This window comes from Macaca mulatta, chromosome 2 (genome assembly GCF_049350105.2).
Source record: "Macaca mulatta isolate MMU2019108-1 chromosome 2, T2T-MMU8v2.0, whole genome shotgun sequence".
NCBI classification, from domain to species: domain Eukaryota; kingdom Metazoa; phylum Chordata; class Mammalia; order Primates; family Cercopithecidae; genus Macaca; species Macaca mulatta.
The window spans coordinates 175,238,209-175,259,806 of NC_133407.1; the positions used below are offsets into that span (position 1 = coordinate 175,238,209).

Sequence of the window (21,598 nt, forward strand, 5' to 3'; positions counted from 1 at the left end):
GGGTGTGGTGGCTCATGCTTGTAATCTCAGCACATTGGGAGGCGGAGGTGGGCAGATCACCTGAGGTCAGGAGTTCAAGACCAGCCTGGCCAACATGGAGAAACCCTATCTCTACTAAAAATACAAAATTAGTCAGACATGGTGGCACGTGCCTGTAATCCCAGCTGCTTGAAGGCTGAGGCAGGAGAATTGCTTGAACCTAAGAGGCAGAGGTTGCATTGAGCCAAGATTGTACCATTGCACTCCAGCCTGGGCAACAAGAGTGAAACTCAAAAAAAATAATAACATTCTCAATTCAATAATATATTTAAAATATTAAATATAACAATATAACTTCTGTGTGCTTGTAGGCTCCACACCAGGTGGAAGTTGCCAAGGCTTGGGGCTTGCACCCTCTGAAGCCATGACTCAAGCTCTATGTTGGCCCCTTTCAGCCATGACTGGAGCAGCTGGGACGCAGGGCACCAAGTCCCTAGGCTGCACACAGCATGGGGATCCTGGGCCCAGCCCATGAAACCAACTTTTCCTCCTAGGCCTCTAGGCCTGTGATGGGAGGGTCTGTAGCGAAGACCACTGACATGGCCTGGAGACATTTTCCCAGTTGTCTTGGGGATTAACATTTGGTTCCTTGTTACTTATGCAAATTTCTGCAGCTGGCTTGAATTTTTTCTCAGAAAATGGGATTTTTTTTTTTCTATCACATTGTCAGGCTTCACATTTTCCAAACTTTTATGTTCTGCTTTCCTTATAAAACTGAATGCAGGCGGGGTGCGGTGGCTCACGCCTATAATCCTAGCACTCTGGGAGGCTGAGGCGGGCAGATTGCCTGAGCTCAGGAGTTAGAGAACAGCCTGGGCAACACAGTGAAACCCTTCATCTACTAAAAGACAAAAAATTAGCTGGGCATGGTGGCATGAGCCTGTAGTCCCAGCTACTCGGGAGGCTGAGGCAGGAGAATTGCTTAAACCTGGGAGGTGGAGGTTGCAGTGAGCCAAGATTGTGCCACTGCAATCCAGCCTGGGTGACAGAACGAGACTCAGTCTCAAAAACAAACAAACAAACAAAACACCAAAAAAACCAAAACTGAATGCATTTAACAGCACCCAAGTCACCTCTTGAATGCTTTGCTGCTTAGAAATTCCTTCTGTCAGATACCCTAAATCATCTCTCTCAAATTTAAAGTTACACAAATCTCTAGGGCAGAGGCAAAATGCCACCAGTCTCTTTGCTAAAACATAACAAGAACCACTTTTGCTCTGGTCCTCAGCAAGTTCCTCATCTCCATCTGAGACTGCCTCAGCTACGATTTCATTGTCCATTTCATTATCAGCATTTTGGTTGAAGCTATTCAACAAATCTCTAGGGAGTTCCAAACTTTCCCCCATTTTTCTTTCTTCTTCTGAGCCCTCCAAACTGTTCCAACCTCTGCCTGTTACCCAGTTCCAAAGTCGCTTCCACATTTTCGGGTATCTTTTCATCAGTGCCCCACCTACTGGTACCAATTTACTATATTAGTCCATTTTCACACTGCTGATACAGAGTTACCCGAGACTGGGTGATTTATACAGGAAAAAGGGTTTAACAGACTTACAGTTCCACATGGCTGGGGAGGTCTCACAATCATGGTGGAAGGCAAGGAGGAGCAAGGCACATCTAAAATGGATGGTGCAGGCAAAAAGAGAGAACTTGTACAGGAGAACTCCTCTTTATAACACCATTAGATCTTGTGAGACTTATTCACTACCACAAGAACAGCACGGGAATGACTTGCCCCCATGATTCAGTTACCTCCCACTGGATCCCCCCTACAATATGTGGAAATTCAAGATGAGATTCAGGTGTGGACATAGACAAACCATATCAGGTATCATAGCCAAGAAAACTTCAGATGTAGGCATAATCATTGAAGTTTTAAAATGAGAATGAATTATTGTATTATATCTATAATTAAAAAAATATTTAAACAAAATGGTATTTTTACTTTTGGTTAAAGCCTGGCTGTGTTTTTTATTGATTTATAATAATTGTACATGTTTTTGGAGTGCATGTGCTATTTTGATACCTGTATACAATGTACAATGAGTAAATCAGGGTAATTGGGATATCTATCACCTCAAACATCTATCTTTTCTTTGTGTTAGGAATATTACAATTCTAACTACTTTAAACAAAATGTTATTAATCTGAACAATTGTATTTGATATCTTCTTCTAAACAGAAAAGAATTAGAAAACAGTCAGATGAATTCAAAAGTGGAGAATGAGAAAGGCCTGGTAGCTCAGCTTCAGAAGATGGTTAAAGAGCTTCAGGTAATCAATTATCAAATATGCCTGTGTACTTACATTTAGATCCATGGGTGATGACTCATGGGTCAATGACAAATTCTCTGCCAAGGTATTCATATCCTTAGCCAATCACAGGCAGAGGCAGAAAAGAACAGTGGTTAAGAAGGGAAATTGTGGCATTCCACAGATGGATTTAAGCTTAAATTTCCTTGTAAGAATAATAAAAATGAATAGCTAATTTGTTGAATCCTTGCTGTGAACCAGGCATTGTGCTAAAATCCAAAACTTGTTTTTTTTTCACTCATGAATCCTTCTGGCAACCATTGAGCTCATATTATTAAATGCAACAATATATTTAAGTAGTAAGCACAGTGCCTGACCCATGGTATGCATTCACTGTTAGCAATTTAATTTTTATGATGATTATTCTTTGTGATTAGAAGGTGATTGAAAATCAATAAGTTATATAGGTACTTGTGGCCTCAACACATTATTTGATAATGGATAGCTATTTATAAGTTTTAGACCATGTGAGTTTTATAGCATATGACCATGTTATAAAGTAATTTTACACACAGATGCACACACACACATTTAGATGGATAATTTCCCTTTGGAGCTAAATAAATATCTTAGTAATATAACCATGACTCAAAATAATTTTGGAACCTCTTTCTGATATTTATCTTCTGAGATATTTTGAGCCAAATAAGAAAACCAATCTCAATGTTTTGTAAACATATTTTAGTTTCAGACATGCTATTAATCTCCAAGTGGTTATCATATTCATCAGGCTTGTCTTCAAATGACTCTTGACTTTATCCAAAATAAAAATAAACATTTAAAAAACCCACAAACTTTTCAATATATCCAAAAGACAAATTTCCTTACCTTGATGACTCAAAAAGTTCTCTAAATATTATTTCTGACAAAACATTTCAGAAATATTTGGTTCAATGGTGGTATTATTTGGGATAAATATTTTCTTGGATCCCATGATAACCAGTTGGAAGAGGATCATGGTTACTTGAATGTGGAAATCATACTTTTTTTTTAAGCACCTTTTCTGTCATACCTCATCTATAGAACTGATAGACTACTTATTTGATACAATCTAGAAATTAGTTTTTTCTAAGCTACAGTAGTCTTATTTAATGGAAAGGAAAACATATTCTAAAACAGTTTCTATCTTGTTTTCTCCCCATCCTAATCTATGCCTGATTACTTAAGGTGATGATAGTAACATCAATGGCTTCATTGTACTGTAATACAGTGATGTTATCATTATTTGTAGACCTATTTGAGCTCTACTAAAAGGGCTTGGGGCTCTGAGAGTTGTTATCACTTCTTTTTCCAATAATCCTGCTTCTGATGATACCGTGTCTCTACTCACTTTAGTAGTCCACATTCCTTCACCAACTCTCCTTTGTTATTTCAAATCTCTTCCTTGAAATCTCCTGTAGACTAGAAAACCAAGTAACCAAGTTTTTTAGAATTGTGTGTAAAAATTAAATTGAGGCTGTTTCTTACAAGTAAATTGCTTGAACTTGAAGATGTTCATTTTATTGATCAGATTTTTGCCCAAGTCCTAGATAGGTGAGATCAGATAAACGAATTTCAGATGAGGAAGATTTTTGTGTATAAAATTTACCATTCCAATTTTTATGAATGCTCTTAAACACTTTTTTGTCACATGAAAGATATTTTCCTGTTTCTTTGGGAAGTGCTCTTTACTAAGCTTTCCCCTTCATGTATATAATTTAATGAGCTTGCCCATCATCAGGGGCTGAGCAATTTGGCAGAACTGCAAATTCTAATTCTGGTCTTGGTATTGAATTGGGGCAAATCACTTAACTTCTGTGTATTCTGTTTTCTTTAGTTATAAATTGTTATAAATTGGGAACCAAAAGGTTCATGTTAGCTTTGTGATAAAAAAAAAAAATAGAGTAAAGCTCTTGCTACAAGTGCTTAGTAAAAATCAAAATTATTTCTTGCTACAGACTCAAATAAAGGATTTGAAAGAGAAACTAGAAGCTGAAAGGACCACTCGAGCCAAGATGGAAAAGGAGAGAGCTGACCTCACCCAAGACCTGGCTGACTTGAATGAGAGACTGGAGGAGGTAGGAGGAGCCAGTTTGGCTCAGCTGGAAATAACTAAGAAACAGGAAACCAAATTCCAGAAGCTGCGCCGAGACATGGAAGAGGCCACGCTGCACTTTGAGGCAACTTCTGCATCTTTGAAGAAGAGACATGCAGACAGCCTGGCTGAGCTCGAGGGCCAGGTAGAAAATCTACAGCAGGTCAAGCAGAAACTGGAAAAAGATAAGAGTGACTTGCAGCTAGAAGTAGATGACCTCCTGACCCGTATTGAGCAGATGACAAGGGCTAAGGTAAATACTCCCATCCATCCTCGTGGGCTTTTGAACATGGAAGTAGGGAGAGGAAGAAATGGGAGGGGAGGGAAAAGAAAAATAAGCCAGCTTAGTGGCTCAGTGTATTTTCTAATGAAGAATATAGTTCTTCAGATGGAATAGATCAGGCCTGACCTTAGTGGTCATTGTTAAGGTCACACAGCCATCACCTGAATGTGACCTGACAGTGGCTTCTGGTTTTACCAGAATTCCAATCCATGTTCCTTATGGACTTTTTTAGTGATGGCACAAGTAAGTGAGCTGGAAATCTGAGGCCATTATCTATGTCTCTCTTGAAAAATGGCTTTTGTTATGAGTGCTCCTCAGTGATGGCCTGGATACTCCTAGAGCCTATCTGAATGAATGGTGTACACAAACAGCTTTGCTGAGAGGAGGGATCTTTTTCTCCCTCATGTCCTCTGGCATCTTTTTAATCAGCCAGTACTATAAGAAAGGTTCATCACATGTTCTTTCTTTGCTGAGCCCATTAGCCTATATGCTGCAAGCTGTCATGTCAAATGTTACTATGAGATCATGGCTTTCAGCGACCCTGTCTTCTGGTAGTTGAGAGGAGCTTTACCTTAGATTAAGCAGAGCAAATGACTAGTTGCTGCAACCTTCTCTCCTTGTAAACAGATTTTATAAAGTCTGGGAAAGACATGGCCTGACAATAAAGCTTGATCTCCATTGACTATGGCCAGAAAAATGTAGAATATCTTCAATGATATGGAGTGGTTTCTGAAATGTTTAATATTAATTCCTTTTAAATACCATACTGAGTAGAAAGAAACAGTCTCTCTCTCTCTCTCTCTCTCTCTCTCTCTCTCTCTCTCTCTCTCTCTCTCTCTCTCTCTCTGTGTGTGTGTGTATGTGTGTGTGTGTCTTAGTCCATTCCTGCTGCTATAACAAAATACCACAGACTGGGCAATTTATAAATAATAGAAATTTATTTTTCACAGTTCTGGAGGCTGGAAAGTCCAGGATCAAGGTAGCAGCAGGTTTATTGTCTGGTGAGGTCTCTCTGCTTCTAAGATGGTGCCTCTTGCTACATCCTTACATTGCAGAAGAGCAAAAAGGGGAAAGGGACAGATGCTCCCTTGTACCAGTCCCATTGATGAAGGCTCCCATTCTCATAACTTCATCACCTCCTACAGGCCCCACCTAACACTATCACACTGGCGATTGTTTCAACATGTGAATTTTAGGGGACGTATTCAGTACATAGCATTCTACCTCTGGCCCCCCAAATTTATGTCCTTCACATAAGCAAAATACATTGATTCTACCTCAGTAGGTTCCAAAGAGTTAAGTCATTTCAGCGTCAACTCAAAAGTCTAAAGTCTCATCTAAATCATATAGGAGTGAAACTCAAGGCATGATTCATCTTGAGGCAAATTCCTCCTCCAGCTGTGAGCTTGTGAAATCAAACAAGTTATGTGTTTCCACAATAAAATAGTGGAACAGGCATAGCATAGACATTCCCATTCCTAAAAAAGAGAAATCAGAAAGAAAAAAGAGGTAACAAAGGGAAAAGCCCAACATAAAACAAAGCAAACAACATTAAATCTTGAAAGTTGGGAATAATCTTTTTTGACTCCATGTCTGACCTTCTGGACATACTGGGGTGGAGTTTGGGTCCCCAGGGCCCCACATAGCAGTGCCCCCCTGACAGGAGCTGTCAGGAATTGAAGTTGGGTGCTTGTGACTACTCCTAGGTTAGTGTTGCATGCTGGTGGCTCTATAAGTCTGGGGTGTTTGGGGCAGCTCTGCCCTCACAGTTCTACTACTGCCATAGTGGGAGCTCTCTGTGGTGGCCCTGCTTCCATGGCAATTCTCTGTCTGAACCCCAAGCCTCTCCAAAATATCCTTTGAAATCTAAGTGGAGGAGCTATGCTTCTATACCTCCTGCAGAGTTAGCACTGTATGGATGCTGCTATGGTTTACAGCATGTGCCTTCCAGAGTGGTAACCTGAGCTGAACCTGGGCCTGCCTGAGTGGCAGAGGCGCACTGCACTGGCATGTGGGGAGCAAAGACTTGAGGCAGCCCGGGGCAGCAAGCTCTGAGGTCTCACGGGAATCCTCTCTTGAAATCATGTTTCCATCAAGGCCCTGGCCTTCTGGGCCTATGTGGGTGGGACAGCCACAAAGGTCTCAGAAATGCCTTCAGGATCATTCTTCCATCGTCCTGATGAATAGCACCCATCTTCTTTCAACCCCCACTAATTTCCATATCAAATGTTTGGTTGTCTACATCCTTAGTGTTTTGTTTTGGTTTTTTTCTGAAAATACTTTTTTATTCTTCACAATCTGACCAGGCTGAGAATTTTCTAAATCTTTAAATTCTGCTTCTCTTTGATTATACATTTCATCTTTATTTCTCTCTCTTCATATTTTGTTTTAAGCAATCAAGAGAAGCCAGGAAGCCCTGAACACTTTCTTTAAGGATTTCTTCCACCAAATATCCTAGTTTATCACTCTTAAATTCTGCCTTCCACAAGGGACTAGGGCATAGTTCAGCCAAGTTCTTTGGAACTTTGTAATAAGGATGGTCTGTCTTCCAGTTTCCAATAGGATATTCCCCATTTCCATTTAAGACCTCAGCAGAATTGCCTTTTCTGGCCGTATTACTATCAGCATTGTAATCACAGCCGTCCAACTAATCTCTAAGAAGATTAATTCTCTCTCTACAGCTCTCCTCTTCTTGTGACCCCTCATCAGAAGGATTCTTAATGTTCCATGCATGGGAATATAGGCTTTTTCTAGCAGTAGGTGTGTATCTCACTACCTCCTTACTCCTTTAATCCCTGCCATCTGTCTTTATTTCTCCTGAAGCTGGCACTTCCTCTGAACATCTCTGTCACTGGCACCTGGTTTCTTTTTATAACTCAGGTTCTAAGCCTCAACCACTTCTTTCCTCCCTATTTGCTTTTCAGTCAATTATTGCAGCAGGTCAGTCTTTACCACCTCATAGTTTTCCATTCCCATTCCCATATAGGTCTCTCTACCTTTTAAGTATATTACTGCAGTGGTTTCCTAAATTATCATTTTTGCTTCTAGTCTTTCTTTTTTCAAATCATCCTATATTTATATGCCCAATTTAATATTTATAAAGTACTCAGAATATTTATAAAGCATGGATTTATTGAATTATGTCCCTGCTTAAAAATGAACTCCAAACTTCTGCTTTCAAGGTACACTGTAACTTGTGATCAGAGTCAACTTGTCTTGCAAGTTATAGATCCCATTGCTTTGTTTCATGGACCTTCCATTTCAGCTTGCCTTTCACCAAATATTTATCTTTACACTGATGTGCCTTTTCCAAACTAATTATTCTCTTTGGAATGCTCAAGTTCAACCTCCTGCATTACAGACTTACCTGTTTTTGAGTTCCTATAGCACTTTTGGGGTCCCTCTTTATACTCATGCATTATCTAGTCTTTTAACTTTGCTGACACTGAAAGCAGAAAGTAGGTCTCACTTCCATGTTTACTACAGTGCTTTGTAGAGTCTGTGCACTCAATTACTAGCATCGACTTTTACATGTGCCTCTTGGAGCTCATAGATTCAGTGACTTGTCCAAGGTCACACAATTCTATGGAAGAGATGAATTTCAATTCCAAATCCTGTGTATGTCTGTTGGTGAGCATGTCCTATTGCTGCTTTAAATATTTGTTGGCATGAGAAATTGTTTCTGTTAACACTCATAGGCATATGCATTAGGCTAAACTGTTCCTTGAATTGTTTACTTTATCATTTTCTGAATTATAATGGCGAGAATGTCAATGCTCAGTGGTACAGTGGGGACTGAAGCATTTTCAAAAGCATATTATGCTGACAGAGAGGCTCAGGGCGATTTAGAAGATATAGGAAATCTCACAATTATCTTGATTATTTTGAATTCCCATTGGTCCCTGCATTTCTGGGAGGCAGCATTTTTATGCATCATTTTAAGAATCAGCTATAAGATAAATGTGCCTTATTCTATTAACCTTCTCATCCCTGGTATCAAAACATACCGCTTATCCTTATGCTTAAATTAAAAATTCTTTTGAGGGTACAACTCTTTTGCATGCTGTATCCCCGTATAGGCCACTTTTAGATAAACAATCTAATTGTCTTTTTGCAGATCCTGTTTATGAAAATATTTTATACATGGAAACACTATACCATTGGTTAGCAGTGCCTATGTGGATACCTACCATGTGAAGCTATGCCTAAGGGCAAGTGCCTTTTCTATCTGTCCAAGTGGGCTGCCCACTCTACAGATACACACAGCCCAGCTGGCCTTCACCACATGGAGACCTCTCTTGAAAAACTGGGAAGTCTTTGGCTCCTTTTCTTACCATTTCCACACACCACTGACTAAGTTGTCTTGCAGACATCTGTGCGTTTTCACCCTAAGCAAACAGGTGCATAGCACAGCATATACAGGGCCATAAACAGATGCCATTTCTCACACCTGGATATGTTCCTCCTGGCTCAGTTAACAGGTCATTTACTATTGGAGACATCATAAGATAAAAATGGTTTTCGTAATCATCCCATTTTTATCCATTTTCCTCTGGAACCCAGGATTCATGACAAATTGGGCCACCTAGGACATCAATTAATCCTTAATATTTCCTTTATCACTACTTCATACAACAGATGCTTAGAAATCTAATATTTGACATTTTCTGTGTGTGTGTGTGTGCATCTGCACAGGCAGTTTCAGTTCGAATTCCAATTCTGACATTTAATAGCTGTGTGAATTTGGGCTAGTTATTTAGCCTCTCTGGTGCTCAGTTTTCTCATTTATAAAAAGAGGCAATGTGAACTTTTGAGAGATATCGTGAGGAAAAAAATGAGCATGTCAACTTTGACTGTCAAAGTCATTTTCAGAAGTGAGAGCAAACAAATTCAACATATAATTAGAAACTGTGCAGACAACCTAAAAACTGTCACATTGATCACTACTATAGCTTTCTTCTAGTTAGGAGTGGAGAGTGGGGACAATTGAGCTTGCCTGGCATTTAACATTAATGCTCTAACCTATGTGAGGCTGATGGCATCGTTCGAGAAACTGGCCATCGAATCTCTGTTAAGTCTGTTTACACCAAGCCTGGGTGTGCTGAAGGACATCTGTGAACTGGAACTACATAACACCGCATTGGAGATATAAGAAGACATAATTCAGTAGTCTTTCAGAGAATAGCCATTAGTAATTGAGACAGCCAGGTGGGAGGGGGTCCCTGGAGAAACTCCAACTAGCCTGCCCACTGGAGTGGAGCCTCGGAAAGTTCACGCCATTTGCTGTGGGTTGGAGCCTGGCCCCTCCTCTTCCTGTGTGGAACCTGGGATTCAAGCTGTGAGTGGCAAGCACTCAAGCAGGGACTCTGGCCTCCGGAAAGTCCCTACTTCCCCCTTTTCTTCCTTTTCACCCCAAAAAACCCTGTCTTACTCACCATTCAAATTGTCTATGAATCTGAATTTTTGTGGCCGGGGACAAAGAACCCCGTCTTTAGCTGAACTAAGGAAAAGTCCTGCAACATAGCATGAAGGAAACAATCTTCAATGGAGCATAGGCTCCAGCTAGAGATGACCAAGGTTTTGGCTGGTACAAAAGTTTTCCTGAGGACTAAACCAGGCATCACCTTTGAAACATTCCTGGTCCTTTGCCCATTGCTCTATCATAACAATTAGTTTAACATTGAAACTATTAGGCTCACCATCAGCTTTCACCATCTCACCAGACCTCACTGTTTTCTCAAAATTTCATTGGTATAATCTCTTCTTTGTCTCCCAATTCTTCCATTTCCATAGCATACAAAGGCCTCATGGGCTGCTGTATTAATTGAGATTTAAAACATAGAGCTCAGAAGAGAGCTGGGTATGTAACAAGCACCCAATAAATGTTAACTGCTCCTGCTATTGTCATTAATAGTGTCATCATCATCGCCAACAATGGGGCAGATGGAAGGCATTTGAAGATTGCCTATAATCCCAGCACTTTGGGAAGCTGAGGTGGGCGGATAACAAGGTCAGGAGTTCCAGACCAGCCTGGCCAAAATGGTGAAACCCCATCTCTACTAAAAATACAAAAATTAGCCAGGCACGGTGGCATGCGCCTGTAATCCCACCTACTCAGGGGGCTGAGGCAGGAGAATCACTTGAACCCAGGAGGTGGAGGTTACAGTGAGCTGAGATTGTGCCATTGCACTCCAGCGTGGGTGACAGAGTGAGACTCTGTCTCAAAAAAAAAAATTATAAAAAGATAACTTATACATGAGTTTCATTAAAACAGCTATGTAAAATCTGTAGAACCATGGAAGTCTACCACCAATGTAATTTTACTGTTTCTGACCATATAAATAATAAGAATGCAAACTACAGTTAATTTGTATGTAAAGGGGATACCTCATCTTGCATTTGGCAGCTCTTAGTCCTGTTTGAGGATCTTGGGTCTCAAAACCGCTAGCATGAGTTCTCAGAGTGTGGCAAGAGTCTGGCGATTAGACTGGTTACTTAAATCCGGTGAAAGTGCAAAGGCCAATGTCATATCTTTTTCTCCAGGCACGAAAAGCCAATTCTGAGAAGTTGGGTTTGGGGATTGAAGTGTTAACCCTGTTAGGGTTTGGGGATTGAAGATGACCCTGTTAGGGTCATCTTGAGATTGTAGCCATAGTGATCAGGAGGGTACAGTTGCTTTGGCAGCTCACATTTGCTTATTAGGCTGTTGTGGCTCAGATCCTCCACTTTCTTCTATCCTGCTTGGGCAGCCTTCTAGATTTTCTTCCTCCTCCTTCCCTCTCTTATCTCTCTTCCTTCCCCTTCCTCTGCCCCTCCGCCCTTGCATATTGCTCTCATATGTGCCAGGCACTATTCTAGACAACAGGGTGTATACCTTTAAACTGGATCTCTACCCTCATGAAAGTTATATTCTAGTGGAAAAGACACTTAAATATATACTGTCAGAAAAGGATCATGTACCTCATTAGTGTTTGACATGTTTCCTTCTCCAGAAAAGTAAATAATTCTAGAAAGAATCCTAATACCCAGGAAGTTGGGTGTCTCCCGTGACACCTGTACTCTGCAAAGTTTAGGCTTCTTGGGGTCCAGACCCTAGAGTTGGTTGTACTTGCCGAAATCAGAAGACGTGATCTCCCAATGCTGGCTGAGCTTTTTACCACAGAAGAGAGTGTGCGGATCCCCGGAGCCACTCTTCCCCTCCTCCTCTGTGCAGCTGATTCAGAGTATCCTCTGTGAGCCCTGACCAGCCCTTCTTTCTCAACTCACAGGCAAATGCTGAGAAACTCTGTACTCTATACGAAGAGCGCTTGAATGAAGCAAATGCAAAGCTAGATAAGGTGACTCAGTTGGCAAATGACCTGGCAGCACAAAAGACAGAGCTGTGGAGTGAGAGTGGTAAGTAAGTATGTTGCTTGACTCACAGGCAATTCTCAATCCCAGCAGACTCATGGAGGTGCAACTGAGATAATGAACTACCCACTGAGGTTGGGTGGGCATCTGAAGATCCTAGGGGAGGAATGCAGCCTCTGAGACAGCTTTGCCACACACATGCCTCTTGTCTAGGAAGTGTTACCTCTGTGCCACTTGGGAACCCCTGCCTAGTTCCCTTCCAAGAAGTAGAAAGTCATAATAATATGCCATCAGCAGAAGCAACTCTCCAGATCAAAGGATGGGAGGGGCAAACCACAGTCTACTAGTCATGACATTTTTACAATTTCTAACTCATTGAATATTTAAATTTAAAAAAAATTTTAACGTTTGGATAATGAAATTTTAAATGTTTGGATAATGAATTTTAAATGTTTGGATAACTCTTTTTACTGAGTGTAAAGACACATCTGGGCCTGCATGATTGGACCTCGTTCTCTCTGACCTCTTTTCCTACTTGCCCCTTCTCTCATTCTGCATTGGCCACATCCACCTCTATACTGTGCTTTGTACACCCCAGGCATACTCCACCTTGGAGTCTTGCCCTAGCTGTTTCCTCTGCCTGGAACACCTTATTAATTCTGGAAAGACTCGGGGATAAGGGTTAATCAAGTAGAGATCTGGAGCAAGTCAGGATACAGGCTCTGTTGAGAAGGTGACATTTGAATACTGTCGACTCATTTCCTCAAGTGCTTCTCTTTTCGTAGTATTTATTAAGTTCAAACAAACTACATATTTGACACAATAAATATCTTTGTCTCCATCTGTCAGAATATAAGCTCCATGAGGTCAAGGGTCTTTGTTCATTGATGTATGTCAATCATCCAGAACACTGCCTGGCACTTATTGATCTTCTATAAACATTTAATAAATAAAAGTAAAAAAAAAGTCCCATACTTTATTCATTACTATCAACCACTATGGATATTTTTTTTCTGTTTTTCCAGTCTATTACATTGTAACAATCTATTGGGGGTTTTTCTTTTTCAATTTATCATAAGCTTTTGTATTTTGAGTATGCTTCTAGTTCATTGAGATTGACTATACCTAACCTTGCCTGCAACTTGACTTGCCTCTCTGCTATGAACAGCATGTGGCTAGATGTTTATCTATAACTAAAATCAGTTTTAGTAATATATTCTGAGAGATGGAATTCCTAGGTCAATGAAAATAAACAATGTATTCTTGATGCTCAAGCGGCATACACTTTTAAAAAGAGAATGAACACATTTGGGCTATATATAACACAGTTCCTCCAGTAGACACCTCTATTTCCAGATGCCAAATCTAGGGTCAGGGCTAAATTAAAATTAGTTGATAAAACTAAAAACCTGGAAATCTAGAAGAAGAAAGTATTTTTGGTTCTATTAAGGACACTGAATAGGACTCTTCTTATACTGACCACAGGGTATGTGAAACCTGGCCTTGCTACCAAGCCCCCAGTTTGATCTGTGCTATGTAGGATTTAGTTGGTATGCAGACTCCACAGTCCAGACACAAAACTGGAGAATACCTGGTTGTCTGGCCCTAAAGGAAGTGCTGTGTAAAATCTGTTTTGATAGACATTGGCTGTCTCCCCCTAGTTATTGGCATTAATTTTCTACTCACTTTTTTGACGAGGAAATGAGTGGGTAGTGAGTAAAATGAAAGTGGGTCTGAGATGATAATTCTGCTTAGGCTGCAGGAGTTTTTTCTTCCTTTTTTTAACTTTACTTTTTGGTTGGCTTTGGTGTAAGTTAAATTCAAAGTACAAATTTATCCAAGCTTATCCTCCCCTCACTGGGTCCATGCTCCAGATTGTTTGTTTTTGTTTTTTGTTCTTTTGTTGTTTTTGTTGGTGGTTACCTCCAAAGTTTCTTTCTCATGCCCTGTCCTGTCAGCTTTCTCTGCTTTCAGAGGAAACCAATAGTAAATGTGATCAATTAAGCCACAGTAACTGGCTACTGGCTCTGTAATATACATGATATATTAGTCTCAACCAGCTAGTGCATTTATATTTCTTCAGAATCTTTTTAAATAAGATGTTTTTGGACCAGCATAGTGGCTCATGCCTATAATCCCAGAATTTTGGGAGGCCTAGGTAGGCGGATCACTTGAGGCACAGAGTTTGAGACCAGCTTGGGCAACATGGCAAAACTCTGTCTCTACCAAAAAAATACAAAAATTAGCTAGGCGTGGTGGTGGGCACCTGTAGTCCCAGCTATTTGGGAGGCTGAGGCAGGAGAATCACTTGAACCCGGGAGGCAGAGGCTGTAGGTAACCATTGTACTCCAGCCTGGGCAACAGAGTGAGACTCTGTCTCAAAAAACAAAACACCAACAGCAACAACAACAACAACAACACGGGAGGCTGAGGCAGGAGAATCACTTGAACCTGGGAAGTGGAGGTTGAGGTGAGCCGAGATTGCACGAGTACACTCCAGCCTGGGCAACAAGAGTAAAACTCTGTCCAAAAAAAAAAAAAAAAAAAAAAAAAAAAAAAAAAAAAAAAAGCCACAGACATTTTCATCCAAATACTCTTAAAGTTTGTTTCACTCCCAAGTGATTCTCAAGAGCCTGTAGGGGGTCTATGAGGTTGAAGCTATTTTAGTATAATACTAAGATACTATTTGCGACTTAAATTCTTTTGCCATTTGTACTGATGGTGCAAAAGCAACAATGATTAAAATTGCTGGAGCCTGATCACAAGTTAAGGTAGTAGCACTAAAACATACTAGTAAAAATTGTATTCCCTAATATGTACTCACAGGTTTTTTAAAAGTCAGTTTCACTTAAGGACGTCCTTAAAGAAGGAGAAGAAATGAATTTTTTACATCTCAACTCTTGAGTATATATCTTTTTACTATTCTGTGTGACAAAACAAGAAGTATGCATGAAGAACTCCTGTTTCATACTGGAGTAAGATGTGTGATTAAGCTCTGAGCTGAGCTAGCAGTTTTTTCAGGGAGTATCACTTTTACTTGAAAGAATGACTGACAAGCAAACTAGGCTTATTTAGACTCACATGTTTAGCACATGATTTCTCAAAAATGAACAAAGGAAACCTGTCACTGCAGGGAAAGCAACTGACAACGTTTCTTGCCAATAACAAAATAGGAGCTTTTAGGTAAAAATTATATTTTAGAAAACGTATATGCCATCATTAGGCTGATGGCTGTCAATTCTTGGACTTTTCTGATGAGCTCAGCAGTGATGTTAACAAATATGATTTTAAAAATATTGTATGTGATATTGTGATTTATAATAAGATATATACATGTACATATAGGTGTGTATATATGTGTGTGTATGTGCATATTTATATGTATGTGTATATATATATATACACATATATACTTGTATGTGTGTGTGTATATCTGACACTGTCTCTAGGAAGATAGTGTCAGAATTGAGTTAAATTGTAGAGGACCTTTGTAGGTTGAATCCACAAATAGAACTTACAGATATGGAAGGCCCGACTATAATTAATAGGATAAGTTAAGCAGGAACGATAGACTAGAGTATGATACAATTTCTCCCTCTCGTGGTCACATTTCCTACCATTTAGTGACTACTGCTAATATTTATTTAGCAGTTCAGTCTATAAAACTGAACTAATTTAGTTCACACTAATTTAGTTTTCATTAAGAACCTTTTATTGTTATCTTCATTTTACAAATGAGGTAATAAAAGTTATAATTATCTAAAAATTATATAGACAGAAGTGTACAAAGTCACATATAATAAACAAGGGAGTATGGTATAGAAGAATGTGGTCTTCAAGAATTTCGTTTGAATCTACCTTCACCAATTACGAACTGTGTATGTTTCTGTTTCAGTCATATTTAAGTTGCTCTGTTTCCTCCTCTGCAAAATGGTTAGTATAATACCTACATTATCAAGGAGTTATGAAAATTAAACTAGATAACATACGTTAAGTAGAGCATAGAAGTTTCTCAATAAATAGTAACTAATATCATCTGTTATTGATTCATACTTATTAGTAAAAATCAGTTCATTTTTAGAACTCTCTTCTGAGTCCTGAAAAGGATAATTGTCATGGTTTTGCTGAATAATAGGACTCTCAGACCCTTCCTAAATATCAAAAATATGTGGGTAGGAGTCATTCTGGCTGCCCTTAAAGTCAGTAAGTCAAGTGGAGGAGGCAATAGATAGGAAGACTGTAATTATGTACTTTTGTGAAATCTTTCTGTAGGCGAGTTCCTACGGAGGCTTGAAGAGAAGGAAGCTCTGATAAACCAACTTTCCAGTGAAAAGAGCAACTTCACTCGGCAAATTGAAGAACTGAGAGGGCAGTTGGAAAAGGAGACCAAAGTAATGTATCTATTATTTCTCACTTGTTACTTGACTGTGTGTTTTTTTAAAAAAATAGTGCTTGATGAATCAGCCTGCAGATGTTTTGTAAAAGAAGAAGGGAAAATGCCCTACAAGTTATGGGGGAAAAACCATGCCAGGAAGAACCTGATGACTGAAGGATCTTCCTTGGTGATTCAAATCGCTTCTTTGCAGATTTAGAGCAAGCAAAGTGTGTTTCCATCTTGTGTGAGTACTTGAACAGAAGGGCAGCAAGGCGCTTTCTGGATTTTGATTCTGAAACTGCTCATGAAAAAGTGAAATTAAATAAAAGCCTAGAATAAAATAAGTGGGACTGGGATAGCTCAATATTACTTTTAAATTGTCAATAAATTATAGAAATTAGTCATTTCTTCCTATGAGTATATAATGTTGCTAGAAGGTGACTCCAGTGAAAGTGATTCTGGAAGATGAAAGCATAGTGACCAACATGAGATATGAATTCTTTGAGCCCTGATATTTAAATGAATTCTTAGTTCATATTCAAGGCATCTTATTACTAAGACCCCAAAGTATCTTACTTGTACATGACCATACTATGAAGGCATATACTCTGAAAACGCAGGTAGTTGAGTCTGTTTTAAAATATTGTACCATTTTATTCCCTTGACTCTCCATATTTTCTATATTATACACAAATTTAAAAATTTATCATTGTTTGTGCATCAGACATTGTACTAGACACTTCTGTCATGTTATCTCAATCTTCATATCAGTCAAATGAAGCAGATAGAATTGCATCCTTATATATGAAAAAACCAAGGCTCTGAGAAGAAAAATAACATGTCCAAGGTCATACACCTAGTGATATACTGTGAAGGAACTTAAGCACTAGTGAAATGAGTTATATTTTAGAAGATCTCTCTGGCTGCCTTCCCAGTGACTTCCAGTTGGCCTACAAGCCCCCCTGATCTGGCTCCAGCATCCTTCTGTGACCTACTTCCTACATCTGCTTCCCTCATTTACTCCCCCCAGCTGCCCTGGCTTCCCGTCTGCCTCTTAAACCAGGCACCATCATTCCTGCCTTAGGACTTTTATAACTGTCCTTCCTGTTGCTTAAAGGCCCTTCCCCAAGGTCTTAGGGGGATGATGAGAAGGAGCCAAACATTCTAGATCGTGCTTATCTGCTGTATTTGTTTTACTGCTATTAGAAATTTTATTTATTAGTTTATTTGCATGTGTATTTTGTGTATCCCCTTATTTCTTTTGGGCTCTTTAGGGCAGGGATTTTGTCGTCTCGTTTACTTCCATAATTAAATATATGCCATGTAAATGCCACATAAAGGTTTTAAAAGTTTTTCCTTTAAAGGAAAATAAAATTAAACAAGAGGAGAGGTCACAGTTTGAACTCAGGTTCATCTGATTCCAAGGCCTGCATCCTTTTCAGTGTCATTGTGTATTGTGGCTCCTCATTTACCACCCAGAGGGGTCTGGCTGAGGCTGCCATTAACTAAACCTTGTGCCCTCAGAGCTGTATCTTCCTGAAAATGTGCTTTTTTTTTTTCCTAATTTGCATAAAGGACCCATGAGGACCCGTCAGGACCCTGGTTCTTTCCACACTAGATTGTCTCGGAGGAATGATGCTGCTAGGTTAGCCAGATCACCATTTAAATGACAAAAATGTTTGTTAAACCCAGCAGGGCTGTCCAATACATATAGAAGCCTCTACTACACTACAGGTAGCTATTTAAATTTATATTAAAGTTAAATAAAATTATGAATTCAGTTTTAATCACACATTGTACTAGGCATATTTTGAATGTTCAGTAGCCACATGTGGCTAGGTGTTTACCATATTGGACAGTGTACATAGAGAACATTTTCATCATTACAGAAGTTCTATTGGGCTGTAGTACTATTTTGAAGTATTAGGAGCTGAGGTTTTTAGAGATTTCAGTGTGAAATAAAAGATTTTATTTTCTTCATCAGTGGAATGAAAAGGCTAAATTTCAGTGGTTCTTTCTGGTTTGAACAAGCTCTGAGTCTAATATATTGCTAAATATAAATCTTATTGCCTAAATGATGGTGAATGTTGTCTTTGCTATCCTTGCATTCTCCACTATTTCTAGAATTCCAGGCCTAAGTCCACAGAGTCAAGCTGGCATTTCTCTAAATAGAATTCCCTTCCCTGTTTTAATGGCAGCAATTAGATACTCTATCTATCCTTTCTCTTGTCTCAAATTCTCTCCCTAGTATTATCTTACTAGGTTCAGGTTCAGCTTGAATTTGTGGCAGGTTAATCTTACCTAAAAAAATATTATCTTACTTTCAAGACTTGTGTTGTTTGTGGTGGTCATGCCTTTTTTGTTAATGTGTGTTCCCTACAGTCCCAGAGTGCCCTGGCCCATGCCCTGCAGAAGGCCCAGCGTGACTGTGACCTTCTACGAGAGCAGTATGAGGAAGAACAAGAGGTCAAGGCTGAGCTGCACCGGACCTTATCCAAAGTCAATGCTGAAATGGTGCAATGGAGAATGAAGTATGAAAACAATGTCATCCAGAAAACAGAAGACTTGGAGGATGCCAAGTGAGTAGGGCAAGGCTATGCTTAACCTGGAGTTAGTCACATGGAGGAGTCACTCATAATGACTCTGTCTCCAAGGCCTCGTGGTATGCATTTAACAAATCCTTGCCACATGCAGGAACAAGCCCCAAACCAAAGCTGAAACATTCACTGCTGGTAAGAAGCACACTCTGTAGAGGGACTAAAAATATAAAAAGTGTAATACAAAGTGACAGAGACTATAAAGAGGTCCTGGGGAGAGAAAGGAGGCTCTTTCTAGGGACACAAGGGAAGTTTTCATAAAAGATGTGACTTTGAGCCACGGTGTGAAAATAGGCTATCGCTTAAAACCCTATATTTCATTCGTAATGCCAAAATAATTGAGTCCACGTGTGTACGTGTCTCCATCAAAGTCGTCGTGTCCCTGGTCTACAACTTGTAGACTACAAAGTAGTCTGTGAAGATGGACAGGGAAGCTGGAAAAAATGTTAGGATCTGTCGTCATATCTTCTAGGACAAAGGTTGCTTTGAAAAGAAACCATCCCCAGGCCATCCCTAAGGTTAGAATATCAATTTTATAGCCATTTCTATGTAAAGGTTTTAAAAGTTCTTAGTAGTTACAGAAGTTTGGGGCACAGCTGAATTGTGACTCAGTATCAGGGTATAGAACTGAAGCATTTTGCTTAGAGACCAAGAAACTCTATTTTTAAGAGAAATTGTCAAACCCCAGCTTATAATCATTAAAGGTTTACTCAAAAGAATGTGTCCCTGGCTTGGTAGCTTGGCAAAAATCCAGGGAAGATCAATACATTTCTCTTTAGCTTCAACCAGAAATAATGTTTTCCAGTTCTTCACCTAAATCTTTGAGAGGCATTGCTGTGCAATTGCTGAACAGCTGCTGTGTTTTGTCCCAGAAGGGGCAAGTGATCCATCTCTGTACCCACAGTAACTTAAAAAGGGCTTTAGAATGACAGATACTAAAAATACATGCAGTAGGTGTTTTATCAAAACTCTGGACCACAGGAAGTTTTGGCTTTGAACTGAGATGCCCTCTTATATCCAAATATGGTATTTACTTCTGAAGTAAGATTTCCCCCCCTTCTAATGATTGAAGAATTCAGGTGAAATTGCCTATCTATCATTCTGTTTGATGGTTTCTTTGGGGGTTGGATAGGAAAGAGCAAAAGAATATAGACTACTTTATGACCACATGGGTTTGTTGGAACTAGTTCTGTAGTATGTAATAACTAAAGAAAATAATGGGCAAACATGGTACTCTCTGAAGACACTTTTTTACTTTCAAATTGGTGGGACATTGAATAAATAAAACGTCTGTATTATTATCTTTTCCTCTAAATCACCTCAGGGAGGTAGGCAGCTACAAAACAATCTAGGGTCCTGGTTTCTTTTTTATTATTGAAGTTAAAGATTTGCCTGCTTTGATTTCCATGCTGGGGTTCAAATGATGAGTTAGTTTAGCAGACTCAAGCTCACCTAAGACTCAGTGTACTGCTTCTGAATTCTAAGTTCCCAAGGACAAGGATTTAGTTTCTTTTTTTTTTTTTTTTTTTTTTTTTTTGAGACGGAGTCTCGCTCTGTCGCCCAGGCTGGAGTGCAGTGGCCGGATCTCAGCTCACTGCAAGCTCCGCCTCCCGGGTTTATGCCATTCTCCTGCCTCAGCCTCCCGAGTAGGTGGGACTACAGGCGCCCACCACCTCGCCCGGCTAGTTTTTTGTATTTTTTAGTAGAGACGGGGTTTCACCGGGTTAGCCAGGATGGTCTCGATCTCCCGACCTTGTGATCCGCCCGTCTCGGCTTCCCAAAGTGCTGGGATTACAGGCTTGAGCCACCGCGCCCGGCAGGATTTAGTTTCTTAATTTCCAATATCCCCTTACATATTCGAGATCCTCCTTACATATTCGAGATAACTAAGTAGGTGCTTATGGTTGGCAAGTTAAAGAGCAAAATAGTAGTTGATGTTAAACATAGAACCAAGTTATTGGTAAAACGAGGTTAACCAGTTTGTCCAGTTTACCCTGGAGGTTTCCTGTTTTAGCTTTGAAAATCTCATGTCCTGGTGTATTAGTCCGTTCTCACACTGCTAATAAAGGCATACCCAAGACTGGGTAATTTATAATGGAAAGAGATTTAATTGACTCACCATTCAGCATGGCTGGGGTGACCTCAGGAAACTTACAATCCTGGTGGAAGGGGAAGCAAACACGTACTTCTTCACATGGTGGCAGGAAGAGAAGTGAGTGAGTAAGAAGGGGAAAGCCCCTTATAAAACCATCAGATCTCATGAGAACTTACTGTCATGAGAACAGCATGAGGGTTACCACCTTGATGGTTAAATTACCTCCCACCAGTCCCTCCCACAACATGTGGGGATTAGGGGAACTACAAGATGAGATTTTGATGGGGACACAGCCAAACCATATCACCTGGTGAAACCCCTCAGTCCCAGGCAATCCAGTATGATTGGTCACCCAAAGTGAAACTCCTATTTTCTTTGATCAACAAGCATTTCTAAAGTAGTTAAAATATATGTAATTATTTCACTCGACTGCCTGTAATTATTTCATTGCTACTGCCTTAAGTCAGGTAAAGCAT

General features: G+C 39.7%; 1 protein-coding gene across 1 annotated transcript in view; it reads left to right on the forward strand.

The window, feature by feature from the left end:
* The window catches only part of MYH15 (myosin heavy chain 15), a 129,576-nt gene that overhangs the window by 76,424 nt on the left and 31,554 nt on the right, over positions 1-21,598 (forward strand). The window contains exons 24-28 of the mRNA XM_077994122.1: positions 2,219-2,309; positions 4,286-4,675; positions 11,974-12,100; positions 16,328-16,446; positions 18,813-19,009. Coding sequence (XP_077850248.1) covers positions 2,219-2,309; positions 4,286-4,675; positions 11,974-12,100; positions 16,328-16,446; positions 18,813-19,009 — 924 coding nt within the window. The remainder of the gene's footprint in view (positions 1-2,218; positions 2,310-4,285; positions 4,676-11,973; positions 12,101-16,327; positions 16,447-18,812; positions 19,010-21,598) is intronic.